Source organism: Pelmatolapia mariae, linkage group LG7 (assembly GCF_036321145.2).
Source record: "Pelmatolapia mariae isolate MD_Pm_ZW linkage group LG7, Pm_UMD_F_2, whole genome shotgun sequence".
In the NCBI taxonomy this organism is placed as follows: Eukaryota; Metazoa; Chordata; class Actinopteri; order Cichliformes; family Cichlidae; genus Pelmatolapia; species Pelmatolapia mariae.
In genome coordinates this window covers 24651765-24666607 of record NC_086233.1, presented here as the reverse complement: position 1 = coordinate 24666607, position 14843 = coordinate 24651765, and the positions used below count along the sequence as shown (strand labels likewise).

Here is a 14843-nt window from a genome sequence, read left to right as displayed (position 1 = left end):
ATTGTTATTTTCTACTTCTCTTTTTTCACTGGGAGAAACAGGGTTCCGTAAAACGTAGCTCAGTCGAAATTATAGGTTAACTCAGAATCTTGACTTACTAACTTAAAGCGCTGAGAAAATTTTGAGATAATAACTCCAAATTTGAACTTACCTCTGCCTGGCATCATTTTTATTTATTTATTTAAAAAACAAAATTTTCAATGGCGGAAACAAGCCTCCGTTAGGCGTAGCTAAGCTGAATTTTCCAGTTATTTTCTCAAAATTTCAACTTAACATTTCAAATTTTCAAGTTATTTCCTCAATTTTCTGGTTATTTACTCATACGTTTGAGTAAGTAACCGCAAAATGTGACTTTAGCCATTTTTTCAAAAAATGTATGTATTTATTTATATTGGCAGAAACAAGCTTCCATATGTAACTCCGTAGTTACACTATTATCGTTGACTAATTAATGAGTAGCACCATGTTTTTAAAGCAAATGCTCAGCAGCGGATGTTTCCATGGGAGCGCGCAGACTTATGGGTAATGCAAGGTGCAGGCGGTACAGCGGCACGCTGAAGAACGACAAGAAATTGCTTCCGCAGTTCAGTTAGCAGGCGAGGTTAAATGCTGTGTAAGTGTACGCTGTCGGAATCTCCTTTTTTAAGTAACAGTGTTTTTGCTAAGTGTCGCAGTATGAGTCTGAACGAGCATTCCCTGCAAGCGCTGTCCTGGAGAAAGCTGTACCTGAGTCGAGCTAAACTGAAGGCTTCCAGTCGGACCTCGGCTCTGCTGTCTGGATTTGCTATGGTAACACGGTCTCCTGGCAAGCACTGGCACTCTTCCGTATATGAATCTGTTACAAGACATTACTGACCTGTGTTGTAACGTTGTGTTTCCTGTTTCCTTCCGTCTTCTCAGGTGGCTATGGTAGAAGTGCAGCTGGACAACAGCTACCCCTACCCACCTGCGCTCCTTATTGCCTTCAGTGCCTGCACCACTGTGCTCGTAGCCGTTCACCTGTTCGCTCTGATGGTCAGCACCTGCATTTTACCCAACATAGAGGCCGTGAGCAACGTCCACAATCTCAACTCGGTGAAGGAGTCCCCACATGAGCGAATGCACCGGCACATTGAGCTGGCGTGGGCGTTTTCCACAGTCATTGGCACTTTGCTCTTCCTGGCAGAGGTGGTTCTACTCTGCTGGGTTAAGTTTTTGCCCATCAAGCCCAACAAATCCAGCAACAGCACAGTTTCCTCCGGAGTGGCTGCTGCCATTACCTCCACCTCCATTATGGTGCCCTTTGGTTTGGTTTTCATAGTCTTCGCTGTGCATTTCTATCGCTCCTTGGTGAGCCACAAGACTGACAGACAGTTTGAGGAGCTGGAGGAGCTCTCCAACCTCACCAGGCTACAGAATGAGCTCGATAACAGAGGAGAATCTTCCATCTTGCAGTCGCCAAGCTCACATTTCCCATAGTCGGGTCCAGCTGATGCACATCTGTGGTGGAACTCGTGACCCCTTTGGGAATTCTCCAAGTCAGAAGCCTCGTTATTGGCTTTTATGGTTTTTACGGGAATGAAGATTAATCTCACTCTTTATTGTGAAATTTATTTTGTGAAGAACAGTTGTATTTTTTAGAAAACACACTTGATTGACTGTGAACTCATATATCCGCCGTGCTGCATGTAGCTTGAAATCGGAAAGTCTTAACAGTGGTAGCTGCCTCACTGATCTCCAACGGTATGGGAGAGATGTCTGAACAGTAACCTGGAATCCTGTCTGTTGCTGCCTGCTGTATTTATTTAACCGTCTGTCAGTGAATACGTCATTTGTTTATGTATATTACCTTGTGAACCACGTGTATTTAACCCTTTTCTCCCTTTATTTACATGGTCTTATTGTTTTTGTTTTTTTAAATGTTCACAATTTGCATTCGGAATGCTCTCTGTTTGTGTCGGCTAATCAGCTGCCAAACTTACAGTACAACTTCAGTATGTTTTGCTGTCTCGTTTTGCACAGGCTGTGGTGTTCAAATAAACACCTTTCACAAAGTGGAGTTAAAAGTTAACGATCATAGCAAAAATCAAAAAATGTGACTGCGTGTGGAGAGTCTGGTTTGGGCTTCGTGAGGATGCTGACTTGCCATAGATAGATGGTCTGTCCTTATATTACACAGACTTTGCACTATGGAGCTGGCAGGATAAAGAGACTCTAATGTCAGAGCAAGCGAGACATTTGTGTTATCACACACTAGATTATCTAGAAAAGTATGCAGTATATGTATGAAAAAGAGCTTAGTCCTATCTATTTGCCTTAGACTGCTGAAATTTTTATACACACTAACACAGCTTTATAATGTCATTGGGATTTCTGCTGCAAACTTAATGTTAATATTAATTGTTAGTGCTTTATTTTGAAGAGTCTGAGCACTCCACTTGTCTCACATATTCTGAACTGGCATTTTGCCTTTTGTGATTCAGTCTTGAAGTACATACTGAGAGCTTTCCAATTGTGTTTTTAACATAAAAAGTGATTATTTTGAATTAAGAGTCTGTGTGAGGCTGTAGTCCAGATGTGGTCAGAGATGTGTTTACTTAAGCAGCTGGGACATTGATAGATGGCCATAATCCAGTTGCTAGTGAATTCTAAAAAATTAAAATATAATGAAAAAGATTTTTGTTTTTTTGTATTTCTAAAGGGGAAAACATATTACACTTAGAGTGACATTTTAAGCATTTTTTTTTGTTTTAATTTTGATGAGTATGGCTTGTAGCTCATGAAAATCTGAAATCCAGTCTCCTGAGTTGGCTGACCACTTGCACACAGTAACGGCAGAGTCAGCACACCTTGTTTGGCTCTGTGGGAAGGGGCTGAGTCCTGCTGGAAAAGAAAATTGGCATCTCCTTAAAGCTTGTCAGCAGATGGAAGCATGCAGAGCACTGGAAAACCCTGGCAGACATCTGTGTTGATTTTGGAGTTGATGTAAAACACAGGGGACAGACCAAAACAGCGGCAGATAATACAGCACCCCAAATCACCACAGACTGCAGAAACTTCACACTGGACTTCAGACACTATGGAGTCTGCGCTTCTCAGTTCTTCCTCCAAACCTCTAAGACTGTAATTTGCAAACAAAATGCAACATTTGCTTTCGTCTTAAAAGAGAACTTTGGACCGCTGAGCAAATTCAGTTCTTCATCTTTAGCCCAGGTAAGACATTTGTGATGTCTCTGCTTCAGGAGTGCCTGAATATCACTTCCTGAGTCAGCTGTTTTTGACAATCCTCTCAATGCTGTGATTATCTCTTTTGCACCCTTTCTTGCCACACTAGCAGTCAACTTTTTAAATCCTGTGATGCAGCACTCTTGAGAACAGCCAGCCTTTTCAGCAATGACTTCCTGCGTTCATGCGCAGTGATGATCATCATCATCTAGTCAACTGTCAAGTCAGCAGTCTTCCACATGATTGTGGTTGGTGGTATTGAACTAAACCGTGAGATACACTGTATTTATACTGTTTGAATAGTAATTTACTCAAACTCTAAATTAAATATTCTAATAATTTTAGATACAGGATTCTTGATTTTCATCTATATTCCATAATCACCAAAATTAAGAAAAAAAGAAATGTAGTGAAATATATCACTGTGTGTGCGATGAATATAGAATAATATGAAATTTTATCTTTTTGTATTTCTTTGAGAAGCAGTAGTATTTTTCAAGGTTTAGATGTGGTAAACAAAGTAAAATATCATCCTCTTACAGACTGGTTGTTAGGACTAGTGTTTTATTCTTAGGACAACTATACAAAATATAAACAGAACAAAGAATGATTGCTTTGTTCTGAATAATGTGGCTTGTGTGTCAGTTACAAGTTCACAAGGATTTACACACTCAAGGCTAATGTGTGATCAGACACCATATGACAAACAGATGGATGTGTAATACTGAATTTATCATATGACAATCTCTTTTAATTGTGTGCTCATATTTTTATGAAGTCATCCAACATAATGTTTTCAATCTTAAGAGGTATATATATCTATATATAGATATATATATAAAATCTGATGAGGCATTTTTTTCCTTTATGATCTATTGTCTAAACACTTTTAATTGGCATTGGCAACAGATAAATTTGTCACATTAATGGATGATTAAAGGATTTTGCCCCTCTGACAAGGACAAATAATCTGTGTGACAAAATGGATACATGCTGAGAACCCATTATGCTTTTTTTTTTAAATTCTTTATCAGCAAGCATGCGGTGAAGTGGAAACTTGCTCTTGATCCTCTTGCTGTTTATCAGAACCGGCCAAGGTAAGCTGATTCGGCTTCCCTTAAAACCAGCTGTGTATCGATCAGGTGTACCTGAAAATAGAAGATAAGTGCATGCTTTCATGCACAGTAGTACAAATGGAACAGGGCTTTGTTGTCAGTGCTTATATGATTATGTCATGTAAGCAGTGTAATGTAATTAGTCGTGTAATTTAATTTTGATCCATGGCTGTAACAGTCAGAAGCAACACTGTACCTTTGGAATCGGATATTTTGCAGGCATTGGTGCTCCATCTCTCCCAAAATCAGACAGGGTCCCACATTTTGGCACTCCATCCACCCAAAGGCCTTCATAAAGCTGGCCTTTGTCACAGTAGTAGAACTTTCCACTACCATCCTTCTTCCCCTCTCGCCAGCTACCTTCATACCTGTTTCCATTTGCTTAAACAAAAATTTGAAAGTCGCATTATAACATCCAAATTATAATCTAGTTTTGATTCACATGCATGTATAGAAATTTTTCTCTTACAAAATATAAAGATTCCTTCTCCATGATTCTTATCCTTCAGCCACTTGCCCTCATAGATGTCTCCATTTGCATAGTACATCCTTCCCCAGCCACTCCGTTGGTCCTCGCTCCACTCCCCCTCATACACTGATGAGTTTTTGTAAAAGTATGTGCCGTACCCCTGAGAAGCCGGACAAGTACATCACTGACCATACATACCGATATGTCTTGTAGCGTGCATGTGAAACATTATGGCAGATACATACATGCTTCTTTCCATCTGTCCATTCACCACAGTACTTCTTCACATACTTCTGTGATTCTGGGAGTAAAATGCTGTAGGTACCATACCCGTCACGTTTTCCGAATTTCCACTCTCCATTATAAATGGCACCAGACTTCTTCCAAACTTGATTTCCCTTGCCTTATAAAAATAAACAAACAAACAAGCAAACATGACAGCTGCACTATACTTCAAACCTCTCAGGAGTTGAGTGGAAGCTGACGACAAACTATATCTCACCATGCTTCTTATTGTTCTGCCACTCCCCGGTGTATTCGTTTCCACTGGCTGAGAAAACTGTGTGCCGCAGTCCACATTTCTGTGATTTAATGTCCAGCAGTGTTGACAATGGGGGACTAGTTGGAGGTATTTTGAGAAATGGCATTGCTAGTTGTAGCTTGATGAAACCTGTAAGCATTAGAATGAAATTTAAAAAACAAATACATGTTTGCTGTCTTTTTGCCACTGAAAATGAAAACAAATATTTTTATTTGTATTTTTTGCCATCCATACGTCAAAATTTAAAGTTACTGTCTCAAAATCTGACTTAATAACTCAAAATTTAAAATTATTTTGTCATGTTTGAGTTAGTAAATTGATATTTTATTTTGTGAGATACCTAACATACATTTTTGACTTGATAGATGTAAAAAAAAAAAAAAAAAAAAAAAAATTATGGTTAGTGGCACAAACAAGCTTCCACACCATTAAGCAGTACATATCACCAAATTCATACAACAAAAGAAAAAAACACTGCCCTTCTTTGAGGTTTTAATTAGGAATTTACAGTATTTTAAACACACTCACGACACTTTTCCATGATGTCTAATTGTATATCAAAACTGTATTTTCTAATTCAGAATATGAAAAATAGCCACAAGGTCATCTAAGGAAACTAGTTAAGCTCTCCAGCTTAGTTAGCATTACAAGTAAAATAGAAACGTGGAAAAGGAAAATAGCAAAGTAGTTGTACCTTCGCGGTGTTTCCAAGCGGATAGCTTACTGAAACTGAATCCGCTTGCAAACTTAGCCGAATAAAAGCCATTAATTTACCGAAGAAATCAAGAAAGCATGTTACACGACTAGCCGTACACAACTTCCCTGCTGACCAGCAGCAGCAGGAGAGCAAGTTTGTATGCTGTATCCTAGCAACAGCAATGTGTACAGTTATTGGTGATTTATAAATGTATTGGGAGACCATTTAAAAATTTGAGTTTAACATGTTTGGAGGTCATTTTTAATCCACAAGTCATGTTTAATTTATCTGCCGTTAGTTTTTTAATTTACTGCTTGATTGCTTCAACCGTAGTTAAACCACAGCGTTTGGTCGTGACGGCGGTTTACGAAGTGCGCATGCTCCACACAGGACAGTTAAAACTCGCCTGAGTGGCCGGAGCAGGAGCAGCCCGTGGGTGAAAAGCCTTGTGAAAGAGTCTTCTTCGCTGAATAAGCTACAACACTGCAATGTCCAAGCCGAGGTTTCAGGCGGAGTGGGAGGAAATTGACGAGGAATATCAACAATTACAGGTGACTGAAAACTCTTAAACGAGTATAGTATCATTTGTGCTAGGGTGGTGGGAGTAGCGTGCCGTCGAGGACATGCAGGGTTCTGTAGCAGTTTGTCTAGCTCTTTCCTATTCGCCATTCATTCTCAGGTCATCCGTAAACCGAGCATCGAGCCAATAAGTGCGCTGTTGGCAGCAGTATCCGAGGGATGCAATATATTTGCCGTGCGTTTTATAATTTTTCTGACTTTACTGTAACATCGCTGTGTTGCAGCCGCTAACATTAGCAATAGTCTTCTTGGGGCTAAGGTGCTTTGCTGCTAATAAGCAGCTACAGTAACTTAGCTAACCGCACACTGCATTGTTGTGCTATTGATTAATGTTAAATCATTGCTACCGAAGTTGAGGTAGAGGTTAAAGTGGCTTCACAAATTAGTTTCTGGGTCTTTGGCTTGGGTGATTTATTTAGGAGTCCTTGGGGACATCAGCAGCCATCGTGAAGTTGACACGCTAGCTCACGTTAGCCATAGTTTGCTAACTTTGAACAACATGAAGATAAGAAACTGTATTGTTCACCCTAAAATCTCTGATTCTGAGACACCTCACAGTTTGTGCACACGTGGATCTGAAACTGAGCAGAAACCGCCTCCCGTTCATATTATAGCTTTTATATTTCAGCTTTATTTACATCTTTCAAACAGCTGCAGTTCTTTAGAGAATGTTAAAACACATATTTTGACTAAACTTTTACAACTATAAACAAATGTGTAAACAAATTTTGAAAAGATAAAAGAAAAATGTCGTAAAGCTTTAACACGTACAGAAATATTGAGCCCACTTCAATTAAAAAACATAAGTCAAGGGGGGGGGGGGGTTGTTGTTGTTGTTGGGTTTTTTTTTAAGTTTCCACTGAGGTGGAGTCATTCACCTCCAGACACTGGGGCCACGATGGCTAAAAGCTGATTCCTCCTGTGTGTATAGATCTTGGGACCAGGAGGCCAGCTGCATAGCATCTGAGTTATCTGTTTATCTGTATATGATGATTATATGATCTCTGAGAGAGAGACTGGTACCAGACCCATAGAAGGATTTAAAACAGATTTTGCATCGTTTTCATGTCAGTTTGAATGGACGTGTACTTAGATCATGTGCTCATTACTGGCTGACTGGTATAACCCATCCTTTTAACAGGCCATGTGCACCTCATCATAACTGATGTCAGGAAATGATCATGTGATAAAACAAAGAATGCAGAAACACAACAAATGAGAGCTGCATGTAAATTGCTTTCTTTTACCTATTAATTGCTGGGGAGTTCTCCCTACTTTTTGTAGTGTCGCTAACTAATTTCATCATGAGGACAAGTATTAAACAATTACTGTGCTCTGCTGAAGAGATCAGTCCTGCTTTTGTGATGGTGTGCTTAATGAGTAAAAGAGTGGGGCAGGAAAGGTGTGCTGATTCAGAAGTACTGGCAAATCATGTGGGTGGGGTATGGTTCGCATGTAGGTGATAAACGAAGACAAAGGTGTAAGCTCAACCTTGAGGAAGATAACTTTTGGGTGATTAGATCAAGGACTTGTGAGGGATGGAGGTACAACAAAGGGGGTTGAACTGGCTCTAAGGGGGATAGGAATCTGACCCCTGATTAGCAAACTTACATGTAGTTTACATGTATGACAATAGGATCTGCTTACAGGGACTGTTTCACTGAAGAACAGAGTATTAAAGGCTCAAAGATTCAGAGGATAGTGAGTCACACTCAGCATGAATGGATGAATGAACTTTTATGGGATGGGGACAAAGTGATGACAGTGTAGCTATGAACGCAAGTTAACCTGAGTATTTATTTTACTAAAAAATCGTGTGGAATTTGCGGTTTGTCTTCATACAGAAAGGTTGGACAGTTTTTCCACTACTGCTGAAAGAGACTATGAGCCAAAACTTTCCTCTTTTGTTGTTTTGTTTGTTTTTTTAAAGCTTGGCAAAGACTTGTGTGGGATAATAATGCATTTTTATTCTATCAAACAAGGTTTTCAAGGGAATATGACAAATTTCAGTTGAAGTTAATCTGTAAACACCCACTGGCTTTTCTTTGTATTTGTATTTTGATTCATTTGTGGCTGTATTTATCTTTAAGTCCTAGCTGGTTGTGCTTAATCCTCATTTCTGCATGTCAGCAGATGTTTCTAACCAGACATGTATTTAATTTATTCGCAGGAAACTCACAAAATATACAGACAAAAACTAGAAGAGCTCACCAGTCTTCAAGCAACTTGCAGCAACGCCATCAGTAAACAGAGGAAATGTCTGAAAGACTTGAGGCACAGTTTAACCAAGTAAGTACACCTGCTATAAAAGTAGTCAAGCAAGTAGTCGACAGATTCCCACAACTAAAATAAGCACTTAAATTATCTGGTTTTGATTTCAGTGATATCATGGAGAGTGAAAAGTATCCTTCGTCTTTTCTCATTTTGCCCTTCTGCTTTCTTTACAGGTGTGCACAGATGTGTGACGAGAAAGAGCTGAAACTAATAACTGACATCAAAACACAAATAAAAGATAAAGAAAATGTTTTCTTTGACATGGAAGCATATTTGCCAAAGAAAAATGGGTGAGTACTATTTGTTGTTAGTGAGAGATCTGCTGTAATCACTAAGCTTTATTTCATTAACTTGCATGTTTTTTGTTTTCAGACTATACTTGAATTTGGTCCTGGGCAACGTGAATGTAACCCTTCTCAGCAACCAGGCAAAGTATGTGTCACCTTTTAGCCTCAGAAGCAGGTTCACGCTGTGGGTTTAGATTGGTTTTTATGTCAGTCTCTTATCATCTCTTTCTTCCGTTTATGCACACAGATTTGCCTACAAAGACGAGTATGAGAAGTTCAAGCTTTACATGACAATAATCCTGATGTTCGGAGCAATAACCTGCCTCTTCTTTCTAAACTGTCGGTGAGATAACCTCCCTCCCCTCGAAGCATGACTGGTGGTGTTATTTTATTAAGGATTGGCTTCTTATTTATTTGTTTTCTGCCTTGTTTAGGGTCACTGATGAAATCTTCAACTTTTTGTTGGTGTGGTACTACTGCACATTGACCATAAGGGAAAGCATCCTCATAAACAATGGCTCCAGGTGTGTTGCTACTATCAGAGGATTTATCCTTTAGTGGGTTATTTTTAAATTAAAGCCTTTGTCTATGGAAGATTTTTAGTTGGGAAAATTTTCAAGTTCCTCCTTTTTTCTTTTCAGGATCAAAGGGTGGTGGGTGTCTCACCATTATGTCTCCACCTTCTTGTCAGGTGTTATGTTGACATGGTGAGATATTGTCTTTGTTGATTCAGCAGTGTGATGTTTTTATTTTGGGAAATGTGAATGAGTTGGTCTTTTCTTTCCTCAGGCCAGAAGGACCTATGTATCAGATGTTCAGGAGCCAGTTTCTTGCCTTCTCCATCTATCAAAGTAAGATGAATCCATGAGATTAATTCATTTACTAAATTGGCTTATTTATGTACACTCACTGGCCACTTTATTAGATACAGATGTTAGTACCAGGTTGGGAACTCTTTTGCGTTCAGATCAGAATTCTTCATGGCACATAAGGTTCAATAAGGTCCTCGAAACATTTGGTCCATATTGACAGTTGCTGCAGATTTGTCAGCTGCACATACGTGATGCAAAACTCCATTTCCAATAAATCACAAAGGTCCTCTATTAGACTGAGATCTGATGACTTTGGAGGTAATCTGAGTAGAGTGAACTCATTGTGATTTTTAAGAAACCAGTTTGAGGTTATTTGAGCTTTCACATGGGGTGTTGTCTCATTTTTTTGACCATTTTCTGTAAACTCTAGAGATGGTTATGTGGGGAAAATCAGAGCAGCTGAGTAGTTTATGAAATACTCAGACAAGCTCGTCTGGCAGAAACAACCATGCCATAGTCAGTCTCTTAAACCCCTCACCTTTCCTCATTCTGTTCAACAGTTCAAGATTTAATAGTTCAAAGTCCAACATAAACAGCTCAGTTACATCATGACAGCAGAGCAATCCAGGCACACCACTGAAAAGTATAGATGAAGTACAGTACGAAAAGTACTTAGGGTTGACTTAAACCTCAGTTTAAAAAAGGGGTTTTAAGCATGAAAGCCTTTCCTGTTTGTTATAAGGAACCTCATAACAAATAATGCATTTCACATGGTTTTCTGTTGTTTTGTCAAACATTGCCACACTTCATCGCATTTGAGGCACCATGCTGTCGCAGTGCCAAATAAATGACTACCAGTTGTATCAGTAGTTGGCAATACGGGTGTCTTCCTGGAGACGGAGACAAATATATTGTGATTATTCAAATTTGTGGAAGTAAACAAAAAGAAATGTAAAAAAGCAAATTGTCAGACTGGAGGTGCTTCTATCACATTTTATTTGGCTTTTGTGATATTTAATGGATGAAAATAATATTTTCTGCCCTTCAGCCAATTAATGCATAAAACTGTGCATGGAGAGAGAAGATGCACTTGAGCTTAAGGTCTAAAATCTGGGATTTTAATTTAAAAAAAAAAAAAGAGAGAGAGATTCTGTAAATCAAAGGTCTAGTTGAGGACCCAGAGGGGGGAAACAAACTCAAATGTTCCCATGTCAGACGCTGACATGCAGTCACACTGTGGTGTGATGCCACACTGTGCCAGAAGAGGGCAAGGTCAGGTCACTTGCAAAACCAAATTTGTTACATAACCCCCCCCCCCCCCCAATAAAAACTAAAACTTTGAATGACTTCAGGATGGGGCAGCACTTAAAGGTGATGACTTACAAGTTTGTACTACAAAGAAATACAGTAATTAGAAAGACATGTCACAGTATCTCATGTTCACAGTGATGTTGGAAAAACTGTATTTGAATACTTTTCCTTTCCATTTGTAGGCAGCTAACATTTATTAGTGTGTCTGCAACTGCTCTTGCAAACGTGTCTCTTTGTATTATGTGTCTGTATATTTACTCTTAAACCGTACAACTCATTGGATGGAGCCATACAACTGGACTGAGCTGAGTCCCACAAAAATAAAAAGCTGTCAGTGAAGATCTTCATTAAATCTTTGTTGTAGTCTGGGATTAGACTTGATCTGTATTTGCAGAACTTGCTGTAAATGTCTGTAAAAAGGTTCTTGGTGAGAACCTTTTTAAATAAGAGCTTTAATAATACAGATGATTTAAAGTTGATAGTTGGATTTAATAAGGTTGTAGTAAGGCCTAAAAACTAACCGACTATAACAAAGAGCAGTTGATCTAACAGTGATGGAAAATGATGAGATTGTAGCTGCTTCATCAGCAGTTGTTAAGCAGTTTGTGGAAATATGTCTTCACCTGAGTATAGAAGGGAAGTCACATGACACACTGGCAGTTGCACTTGTTGCTATGTATATCATATGCAGACTCATGAAGTGTCAACTCTGAGGGTGCTCTCTGGTCAGGGTTTCGGGTGAGAAGTCAAATGTTTGAAAGCGTATTCATTTAAACAAAAAAAAAAAAGTCTGCCTGACGGATTCAACTGAATGTAGAACTTCTGGTTTTGAGCCAAACCTCACATGGAGAGCTGCAGTTTGTTGATTGTAATTGTTGCCATCAGTGCTCTAAAATAAGAATGTTGGTTATAAAGTGCAGTGATGAATAATTATTTTTAATCTTTTTGTTCCTCCAGGCTTTGTTCAGTTCCTTCAGTACTACTACCAGAGCGGCTGCTTATACAGGCTGCGAGCTTTGGGAGAGAGAAATCAGCTGGACCTCACAGTGGGTAAGCTATTTTTGATGATAACCATTTCAGTTGTTTGAGTGATCTGCAACATCATGTCTGGGTGGGGGAAATGGGGTAAAGGTGAGAGATGGGGGCAGTTGTCAGCGTGCAGGGTCACAGATGTCCCAACACGCTGGAGTACCGATGACACAGATCTGCTTCCTCAAACGTCTCAAACGTCAAGCTGTTGAGCAGTGAAATCAGAATGAGAGCACTCCAAAAAAACAAAACAAAACATGACAAGTGACTGTTTTTCTGTCTCTGCAGAGGGATTTCAATCTTGGATGTGGAGGGGACTCACGTTTCTTTTGCCTTTTCTATTTTTTGGCCATGTAAGTTTTCACGTTTTTCTACTTGTATCTAATATAAAACTTCTATTGCTTGATTGTGCTTTTTAGGAGGACTGCACAAGATCCTCACTGTGCATTAAGAGCATAAAATGGCCAGGCATTTTTTAAAAGAAAGATAAACGAAACATGTGTCTGTGCAGCAACATCATGAAAGATGATGCCTCCTCTTCTTTCACAGTTTTGGCAGCTGTACAACTCGGTGACCTTGTTCCGCTTGGCAAGCCACGAGGATTGTAAGGAGTGGCAGGTAAGGATCGCATTGGCAGTTCAAGTGCCTAAATGTCAAACCGACATGTTGAAGCAGAGCTCAAAGATAATTTTATGTAAGAGGAAAATGTTTGAAACACTTCTTTTGGATCTCATTTGTACATTCCTCATGTATATTTGGTAGCAGTATATGTTAAGTCCACATTTGGGGTCGTATTCAGAGTTGTATTTACAAATTCTGACCCTACCATCAGAGTCTCATCATCCGTCTCATTTCCTCTAACCTCTGACATGAAGGCTTTTTAACCTAGAGAAGTGCCGCTCACTGAATATTCTCGGTTTTCGGACCATTCTCTGTAAACCCCAGAGATGGTTGTGCGGGAAAGTCCCAGTCTGACACTAATAACTGTGCCATGTTCAGTGTCGCCTACAATCTGTTGAACTTTGCTCGCGCTGTGCCTGCACTTTCCTCATCACAGCAAGAACCGTCAGCGAACACAAGTGTTAGGAAATGATGCGTTTTAGAACAGTCGTCTTCATTTTCGTGTCCTGTTTGAAAGGCGCACAGCTGCACATGCCATGACTTGTAACCCTTTTTTTTTTTCTTCTTCTTTCAGGTATTCATGCTGGCACTAACATTTCTCGTCCTGTTCCTGGGAAACTTTCTCACCACGGTAAAAGTCGTCCACCAAAAAGTTCAGAAAAACCCGGAGAAGGTCCAAAAAACTGACTGAGAATAACCTCAGCGAGGCATCTTCAAGGGCCAGTCATTTTGAAGTAACACGCACAATCGCTTGATGGACTGAACAGAGTGTGATCAGGTCGAGAGACGACAAGGCTGAAGCCACCGTTTTCTCTCGGACAGCAGCAGCGTCCGGCCAAAGTTTCTGACAAACATGTTTTTACATATGTATGACTGTGTTGATGTTCATATGGGCACAGCACAAAGTGACGTTCACCTGATAGATTAGTCTCTTTAACCTGTGTGTGTGTGGTGTGGTGTGTGTGTGTGAGTGGAAAGAGTGCGTTTATTTGGGTGTTTGTGTCTGTGCATGAACCTTATCGGAGAGCCTCTGTTCAAATCATATGCAAATAATGAGGGAAGGTAGCATCGTTTAACAGAACAGAAAATAGTTTGCCTTTGAAGACCTAACGTCTGTCACGCACATACTTCATACTTCTGTGAAGTAATGATGATCAAAACGTCTCCCAAAAAAATTGATCACTTTCAGTTTGAGGCTGTACTTCACCACCTTCTTTTTGTCTCATCTCCCTGTTGTGTGATATTATTTTTGCTGCTAGTCTTTAGGTCCTGAAAATCTCAAATGTAGGTCCAAAGCTTAAAAAAAAAACAAACAAACCCAAACTGATACTTGAGTATTGAGAATTATCTGAAAGGGTGGAGAAAAAAAATCCCTCTGCTGTCTCGAGTGAGAGCAGCTGCTCTGTCTTTACTGTTACTGTTTTGTTTCCAGATGAGTTGGGACTACAAAGGGAGCGCTACATTGTTTGTCTTTTTGAAAGCAGCGGTTTCAAAAGCCATAACTTTTTTTTTTTCTTTTTCTTTTTTTAAATCCCAAGAAGACGCACATAACATGTACTGTTGTTACATTTGGACGTTACAGTTCATGTTGTCATTAACAGAATACTAACAAGTGTTAAATGTACAAATCATTGTTTACTGAGGGGCAAGATTATGCTTGTGTAAAAGTAGCTTCAAGGTGATCAAGCATTTCCTCACAGTTTAAATTTAGCGACACAGTTTTTGGGGAAGATGGTTCAAATTACTGTTCTGTGAGTTCCCGTTTTGTTACATGTTGGAGAAATGTTTTGATTAAATGCTGCTATTGGCACCAGTACTGTAAGACTGATACTGAATTATGATTTTTTTTTTTTTTTTTTTTTTTTTTTTTTTTAATGTATTCAATTATTTTTCTAATTCCAATC

The 14843-nt window shown here is 39.3% G+C and overlaps 3 protein-coding genes across 3 annotated transcripts; 2 read left to right on the top strand and 1 right to left on the bottom strand.

Moving 5' to 3' along the window:
• The first annotated feature begins 470 nt into the window (after positions 1–470).
• On the top strand, positions 471–3479 carry orai1b (ORAI calcium release-activated calcium modulator 1b). Its single transcript, XM_063480665.1, has 2 exons — positions 471–789; positions 901–3479. The coding sequence occupies exons 1-2, from the start codon at positions 607–609 to the stop codon at positions 1456–1458; spliced, it is 741 nt and encodes a 246-aa protein (XP_063336735.1). The 5' UTR covers positions 471–606; the 3' UTR covers positions 1459–3479.
• A 703-nt stretch (positions 3480–4182) lies between these two features.
• Positions 4183–6095, bottom strand: morn3 (MORN repeat containing 3). The gene is made up of 6 exons (XM_063480664.1): positions 6024–6095; positions 5291–5458; positions 5034–5191; positions 4789–4948; positions 4516–4700; positions 4183–4352 (listed from the first exon to the last, which is right to left on the bottom strand). Exons 2-6 carry the CDS (start codon positions 5433–5435, stop codon positions 4287–4289), a joined length of 714 nt encoding a protein of 237 aa, XP_063336734.1. The 5' UTR covers positions 5436–5458; positions 6024–6095; the 3' UTR covers positions 4183–4286.
• A 344-nt stretch (positions 6096–6439) lies between these two features.
• Positions 6440–14787, top strand: tmem120b (transmembrane protein 120B). Its single transcript, XM_063478582.1, has 12 exons — positions 6440–6577; positions 8776–8894; positions 9053–9169; positions 9252–9311; positions 9414–9509; positions 9601–9690; positions 9808–9873; positions 9956–10017; positions 12247–12339; positions 12607–12671; positions 12868–12936; positions 13514–14787. The coding sequence occupies exons 1-12, from the start codon at positions 6515–6517 to the stop codon at positions 13628–13630; spliced, it is 1017 nt and encodes a 338-aa protein (XP_063334652.1). The 5' UTR covers positions 6440–6514; the 3' UTR covers positions 13631–14787.
• The last annotated feature ends 56 nt before the right edge of the window (positions 14788–14843 follow it).

Excerpts from the sequence above, each read along its gene's own strand:
- orai1b (XM_063480665.1), top strand. The coding sequence starts at position 607 with ATGCTGTGTAAGTGTACGCTGTCGGAATCTCCTTTTTTAAGTAACAGT. Across the intron at positions 790-900 it reads TGCTGTCTGGATTTGCTATG|GTGGCTATGGTAGAAGTGCA; the intron begins GTAACACGGTCT and ends CCGTCTTCTCAG.
- tmem120b (XM_063478582.1), top strand. The coding sequence starts at position 6,515 with ATGTCCAAGCCGAGGTTTCAGGCGGAGTGGGAGGAAATTGACGAGGAA. Across the intron at positions 9,691-9,807 it reads CTCATAAACAATGGCTCCAG|GATCAAAGGGTGGTGGGTGT; the intron begins GTGTGTTGCTAC and ends TTTTCTTTTCAG. Across the intron at positions 12,937-13,513 it reads AGGATTGTAAGGAGTGGCAG|GTATTCATGCTGGCACTAAC; the intron begins GTAAGGATCGCA and ends TTCTTCTTTCAG.
- morn3 (XM_063480664.1), bottom strand. The coding sequence starts at position 5,435 with ATGCCATTTCTCAAAATACCTCCAACTAGTCCCCCATTGTCAACACTG. Across the intron at positions 5,192-5,290 it reads GCAGAACAATAAGAAGCATG|GCAAGGGAAATCAAGTTTGG; the intron begins GTGAGATATAGT and ends TATTTTTATAAG. Across the intron at positions 4,701-4,788 it reads AGAAGGAATCTTTATATTTT|CAAATGGAAACAGGTATGAA; the intron begins GTAAGAGAAAAA and ends TTTTTGTTTAAG.